General features: G+C 43.9%; 1 protein-coding gene across 1 annotated transcript; it reads left to right on the forward strand.

Annotated features, from left to right (window-relative positions):
* Window positions 1–4,526: 4,526 nt before the first annotated feature.
* Window positions 4,527–6,239, forward strand: GP5 (glycoprotein V platelet). The gene has a single exon (XM_011383303.1). It carries the CDS (start codon window positions 4,527–4,529, stop codon window positions 6,237–6,239), a length of 1,713 nt encoding a protein of 570 aa, XP_011381605.1.
* Window positions 6,240–7,247: the final 1,008 nt, after the last annotated feature.

Below are 7,247 nucleotides of genomic sequence, written 5' to 3' on the forward strand. Positions count from 1 at the left end.
TAGCTTTTCTTTTTTTTTCTGTGTCTTTATACATTTGTTTTTTCTTTAGTTATATGAATATTGCCCTCTCTCGATTTATTTTCCTACTTAATACTTTCCCATTTCCTTTTTTTTTTTTTAACTTTGGATTTTTGAAGGAAATAAAAGTAAATACAGCATTTCACATAAGATATCGTGCCAGTTACCCATCCCTTGGAATCCTATCCAGTTACAATGTAGAGCCAAATGTTAAGTGTCAGGAGGTCTGAAAGAAATGGCGAATTATAAGACCAGGAATTTACAGTTTATTAATAGTTGGGAAGATCAAACCAAAAGCTAATACCATGGTAAGTTTGAAGTGAAGTGGCATCCATGAGTGCCACCAAAAAGAGCCCTCCGAGGAAAGAGAAGCTGTAGAGCTCACTATTAGTCGTAGAATTCCCAGAGAAGGCAGATTTGTATTGGGCCTTGGAGATTGGATAGGTGTTTCCTGGTTATCACAGATTCTGCAGGAGCCTTGCGTCCTCTGCTATCGGCTGTATGGCTGGCCATGGTGTGCAGTCCTAGTTTGTGCCCAAGTTCTTAGCATTCATTATGGTTCTATAGCAAACGATCATGTCCCCACAGCCTCTTGGTGTGGGCAGTTCCTCCTGTCTCCTTCCTCTTGCCCCCTGCATCACTATGAGGTGCTTTATTCTGAGTCTATATTGCGGAGAAGGGCAGAAGGAGTTCTAGGATTTTGAATGAGACTGTCCCTGTTCAAAGTTTAGGTTGTGGTTTCTCTGTAAGAGCAAAGAGATCCGTGCTGTGCCCTGGCTTCTGAGTCTCCCATGTGGAGAAGAAAAGCATATCTCATCCAGGTAGACACCTTTTGAATGGCCAGGGTTCTGTGACTTAGATACAGAAGCTGACATTTTAGACAGATTTCTAAACTTTCGTGGATCTGAAATCCAAGGACTTGAAACAGTGGAGTCACCAACTTCATTGCTCAAAATACTTCTCAGTACCTTGTCTATTTGTTCACTAGATGGACTCACAGTGTTTCTATATTGTCTGCAACTTCTGTATCAGTTTTCCCTTCCTAGGTAATCAGATGTCCTGCTCTGTTTAAAGAACAAAAACTTGGAGGTCTTCCTGGGGAAATAGGCTAAAGAAACTTCACCAGAATTTGACTCAAAGTCTTACTTTGTTTATTCCACAGTACTTCTTCCCAGTCTATCACATTTGCTCTCTGACATTTTCATGGGCAAAAGTACTTTCGTTTGGTGAGCCTATGTATGTGTATGACTGACTCACTGGGTCACCAGGGTAGCTATTCTTGGGCTCTGTAGATAGCTTCTCTTGATTGGATCAGGAAGACAGATATCCTATGATACCTGGCAGAAGCAGTGGCTTTCCCTCTGGTTTAGGACTTCATGACTTAGAAGATAATTTCAGTCACTTCAGCATTTCCTGGGCTTTGACTCCATTTGCTACATCAAAGGCTGATTGCATTTCAGTGCTTTTTCCACAACACCTGCAAATGTCATGGATTCGGGGACTTCCCAACCAGGATAAAATAATTTAAGAACCACATCTGCTGTACCACTTCACTCAGTAGTTCCAGGGGTCAATGTTTACTCTTCTACGATTCAAGCATTGACTTCCTCCAGTATGTTTAATACCTTTATTTCTACCTTTTTTCCTTCAATGATGCCATTTTCCCATCCAAAATACTTTATTTTTGCATTAAAATTTCTTTAATGATAACAACATAAGCACATTTAATTAAAATTCACACCTCACAGAAAAGTATATATATATAAAGAAGTCCACTTATCCCTGGTTTCTCCCCCAAAAGGTAGAATCCTAAAGTTTCTTGGGTGTTTCATTCCACAAAAATACTTATTTATCTATCCTTATATAAGTATATGTTTTTAAAAACCCTATGCAAGTAGAATCCCACTGTTTATGCTATGCTGCCCTTGTTTTATGTCATTCCATATACCTTAGAAAGTTATATCAACCCTCAATTTCATTCTCTTCAAAGTATGCAAGGTACCCCATTGCATGAACGTACCATAATTTAAATGACTTGTTCCCTGATGATTGTCATTTAGGTTTTTGTTTATTTTCCTATCAATCCTGTAGTAAGTGTTTTTCCTCCAAAAAGTTTGCCCCAATTTATGTTCCCATCAACGTAGTATGAGAATGTCTATTTCTTCACTCTTCATAAAATACTGAATATTTTTCAGACATTAAATACAAAAAGGTTATTTCAGTCTAATACTGGAGCATGGATTATCAAATAGTGAAACAGATCCATGTTTGAGATGTTGGTTCATGACAGTGCTGACATTGTAGCTCTGAGGGAAGAAGCGATTTATATATTTAAATCGGGCTAGGACAGTTGGTTATCCTAATGGAAAAAATAAAATTGGACTCACATCATACACAAAAATTAACTCTAAATGGATTAAAACCTAAAAGTGAAGAAAAAAACTGTAAAATTTAATAAGGCATAATTGGGGAATATTTTTCTGATGGGAGGAAAGGATTTAATAGACAAAAAAAAATTGTAAAAGAAAAGATTGATAACTTTACCTATATTGACTTCTGTCAAAGAACCTCATAAGGTGAAAAGGCAAGCCACAAACTCGTTTAAGATATTTGTAACACCTACAACCAATAAAGGATTAGTATCCAGAATATATAGAGTGCCTATAATTTGTGTTTTTTTTTAAGCCATAAGCATACATATTTCGTATATAGACAAATAGGCAAAAGAAAATAACTCATTTCTTAGAATATGAAGCACGAGTGGCCCTACAAATATGAAAAGATGCTTAAGTTCAATTACTAGGGAAATGAAAAATCAAAACCACACTGACAATTACTTCATATGAATGTCAAAAATTAAATTTACAAAATCAACTCCAAATTTACAAAATTAATTCCACTGAGCTATGAAGCATGGGAACTGTCATACACTATAGGTGGCATCATATATTTGTACTACGTTTGACTTTCCTAAGTCAAATTTAGCATGTGAACACCCTTCAACCCAGTAAAGCCATAATTGAACATATTTGAGAATATTTTTAGTCATATTATTCCTAGCAAGAAAAAAAATTGGAGCATTTGAGAATATTCTTAAACTTATTCATCGAAGCGGGGGGACTGGAATAGAGAATTGGGGCAATGTGGCATGAAGGGGAAGACCCAAAGGAAGTGCGGCCCGTCTAGGGGTGTGGCTGCTGCCATGATCTAAATGTGTCACTAAGCTCTTCTAGCATCACTGAGCCATTTATGGAGAAACTTCTCTCCCTCCTGCTCTTATCATTCAGCTTTGACAGTAGGATTTAGGTTGTATACGGTCTCTTTCAGTTTGAAAATATTTGTCATTAAAAACCAGAATATGCTCTCTGAGATAGGGTCCCTCTCATGACTTTTATTCTGGTGAAGTCTTTATCCTCAGGATGCAAAGATACCTCCCTCTTCCTTTGGAAAGTGCCGAATCACAAGCAAAGCTCCAACCAAGCCTTGCAGTCGCTTTTGGGTGCAGCACCACTTCAGGTAAGGCCAGATGTTTTAAAAATTAGTATGGACAACTGGAGGGCTTGGTTAGTCTGTGTATGCATAAGAAATAAAATTTAGTACAAGAAATGATTTGTGTAAAATTAAACTTGGGAAACATTTTGGCAGATTAATATTACTGTGTGTATTTCACATAATTCAGTGCTATGAAGCATTTTTAATTAAGTAACTTATAAATGATATCTCTTTATTTATGGCTCAATCAGATATACTACTCAAATTCTAGCTCTGTGACCTGGTTACTTAACCTTTCTGTGCCTTAGTTTCTTCATCCTCTGGGGACAGAGTAGTACCTACCTCATAGGATTAGGTAAGGATTAAATGAAAGAATTGATCAAAATAAAATGCCGAGAACAATGCATGGCATAAAGTGATAGGTATTACTACCTGCTCTTCTCAGTGTAACTGAGGGTGTTCACCGTTTGGGGGTGTGCATTGTTTTAGTAGGGTAGTTAGTATTGCTAATACAGTACGGTTGTGATAAATGAAATCGGGTGGTGGTGGTTGCTGTTGTTTTAACAGACTTTGCTGTTCTCTTCATGACTGTTGGTTACAGCCACCCCTGGGTAAGTTATAAAGTCAAGAGCAGAGCTACTTTTGGGCAAACTATTTTCATAATTTCATAATGTCTGAAGCTTGAATGTGAGGATGATTATTTAATGAATTCTCTATGTAAAGATTTTAAAGTATTGGCTTTTCTATAGCTTGAAAACGGTTTAATTTCAATGCTTTAAACTGAGAGTGGAAAATTAATAAAACGAAAGAACGAGACTTCGTAGTGTAAAGTGAATGTCTTCTCACCACCCAGGAAAATCTGCACTCCTACGAAAAGCGTAAGACTTAGTTGTATCTGGATAACAATGTGAGAGATAATCCTGGCGAAAGGAGCATGCCTCCGCAAAATTAAATTTTCAGGATTACAAGATCGAATATGAACGTTTGCCCTTGGGTGTTGCCCGCAGGTTTCAGACATGTTGAGGAGCACCCTGCTGTGCGTGGTGCTGGGGCTCCTGCGCGCCCAGCCCTTCCCCTGCCCACTCGCCTGCAAGTGTGTCTTTCGGGACGCCGCGCAGTGCTCAGGGAGCGACGTGGCACGCATCCCGGCCCTGGGCCTACCCACCAACCTCACGCACATCCTGCTCTTCCGAATGGGACGCGGCATCTTGCAGAATCACAGCTTCAGTGGCATGATCGTCCTGCAGCGCCTGATGCTGTCAGACAGCCACATTTCTGCCATCGCTCCCGGCACCTTTAATGACCTGATAAAACTAAAAACCCTGAGGTTGTCGCGCAACAAGATCACTCATCTTCCAGGAGCACTCTTGGATAAGATGGTGCTCCTGGAACAGTTGTTTCTGGACCACAATGAACTGCAGGGCCTTGACCAAAACATGTTTCAGAAACTGGTTAGCCTGCAGGAGCTCTTTCTGAACAACAATCAACTCCTTTTCCTTCCTGCTAACCTTTTCACACATCTGGAGAACCTGAGATTGTTGGATTTATCGGGAAACAATTTGACCCACTTGCCCAAGGGACTGCTCGGGTCACAGGCTAAGCTTAAGAAGCTTCTGCTCCACTCAAACCAGCTCGTCTCTCTGGATTCGGGGTTGTTGAGTAGCCTGCACGCCATGATGGAGCTGCATCTCGACAGAAACCACATCCATTCCATCGCGCCCGGGGCCTTCGATGAGCTCCGCAACCTGAGCTATTTGACTCTTTCTAGAAACAAGCTCGAGTCCCTGCCCTCTGCACTCTTTCTTCATTTGCACAATTTGAACTTCTTGACGCTGTTTGAGAATCCACTGGAAGAGCTCCCGGAGGTGCTCTTTGGGGAGATGGCAGGCCTGCAGGAGCTGTGGCTGAACCGCACCCAGCTGCGCACCCTGCCCGAGGCCGCCTTCCGCAACCTGAGCCGCCTGCGGACATTAGGGGTGACCCAAAGCCCGCGTCTGAGCGCGCTCCCGGAGGGCGCCTTCCGGGGCCTCGGCGAGCTCCAGGTGCTCGCCCTGCACTCCAACAGCCTGGCCTCCCTGCCCGATGGCCTGCTGCACGGCCTCGACAGGCTGCGCCAAGTGTCGCTGAGCCACAACAGGCTGCGGACTCTGCCCCGCGCGCTCTTCCGCGACCTTCGCAGCCTCGAGGAGGTCCAACTCGACCACAACCAGCTGGAGACCATGTCCGGCGAAGTGTTCGGGGCTCTGCCGCGGCTGGCGGAGGTCCTGCTGGGGCACAATCCCTGGCGCTGCGACTGTGGCCTGTGGCCGTTCCTGGCGTGGCTACGACAGCACCCACGCCTCGTGGGCCAAGCCGAGCCCCCGCAGTGCAGCGGCACGGGGCAGCGCGCTGGCCGACGGCTCTGGGACTTGCGGGACAGTGACCTGGGTTGCCCGGGCACCCAGGGCCCGCCTCCCCACTCTCCTGCCTTTACCGAGGTGGCCCTGCCTGTGGCCCGCGGCCCCCATGCCTTGGCGCCTAACAGCTCAGAACCCTGGGCGTGGGACCAGCCCGTGGCCAAGGGCAAGAGTCAAGATTATAGCCTGTTCTGGGGTCTTTACTTTCTGCTTTTAGTAACGCAGGCCATAGTAACCGGGGTCATTGTGTTTGCTATGATTAAACTCGTCCGGCTCTTTCGAAAATTAATCAGAGCAAGAGAGCTCTTGTTTGAGTCAATGAGAGAACCTTGAAATTAATCAAAACATGACCAGAGCATGTGGTTCTGGGAAAAATCCAGACAGGCCGAAGGTGTTTCCCTTTCTCTTCAGCCTCCGCCTCCTCTCCCCTAGATCCCAACCCTGGGTCTGCCACCCTCTCCCGCCCCTTACGTGGAATAGCCTTTACATTTGTAAATTGTGACTGCCCACTTTGCTTTGTTCCTCCACCCTCCACTGTGTGCTCCCCGGGGGCGTGGGTCTTGTTTGCCCCATCCGTGTGCCCACTGTGCCAGGTGGAGAGAGGGATCTCTTCAAAGGTTACTGAGGAAGGGTGCAAATGAGCCCGCCAACTCCCGCGCTTCTGCATACCGTAGGTGTCTGGTAAGTGTGAAATCGATGAATAAAATGAATACACATGGTCCAAATGATCATGACTTTTTCTGAGGAAGAGGATGGGTTGTTCTCTTTATCTACTTTATTTGAAAAGCAAAACTATTCCAGTTCTTTCCCTCATCTTTTTTCCCCCCTCACTTTCTGTATCTCAGATCTGTGGACTATTTGGGAGAATGCTTGACTCCATTCGGCCATGATTTCAGAGTAGGCCTGATCCGTGATAGGCCGAAAGATTAAAAAAACACATGTCACTGGGTACTGAGCTCCTCCTCCAGGAGCTCAGTACCCAGTGACAGAAGCAAGGACAGCCACTGTCAGGGCTGAGTTCCAAGGAGCAGGAGGAGGGCCATGGAGAGGGTGGGTGGAACAGTGATTTAAGAGGAGTAGACACTCACCAGGAGGTCTAAGTATGTGTGCCTGCAAAGACTTAAAACTGCTAGGAGAGTGAAGTATGTCATTTTGACACTGGGTTGGTTTTCATTTCCAGCTTCATTTGGAACTAAATGCTACCACATTTCACAAGCATTTATGGAGCACCTAACATGTGACAGGTGTTCATGAAGATATTGGTAAGCTTGGTTTCTAGTTTATTATGCTCAGATCACATTCTCATTCTTCCAACTGAAAGCAATAAAACCTTTGTTGCTT

The sequence above is a fragment of the Pteropus vampyrus genome, unplaced genomic scaffold, assembly GCF_000151845.1.
Source record: "Pteropus vampyrus isolate Shadow unplaced genomic scaffold, Pvam_2.0 Scaffold14, whole genome shotgun sequence".
Taxonomy (NCBI): domain Eukaryota; kingdom Metazoa; phylum Chordata; class Mammalia; order Chiroptera; family Pteropodidae; genus Pteropus; species Pteropus vampyrus.

Coding starts and splice junctions, on each gene's coding strand:
- GP5 (XM_011383303.1), top strand. CDS start 4,527: ATGTTGAGGAGCACCCTGCTGTGCGTGGTGCTGGGGCTCCTGCGCGCC.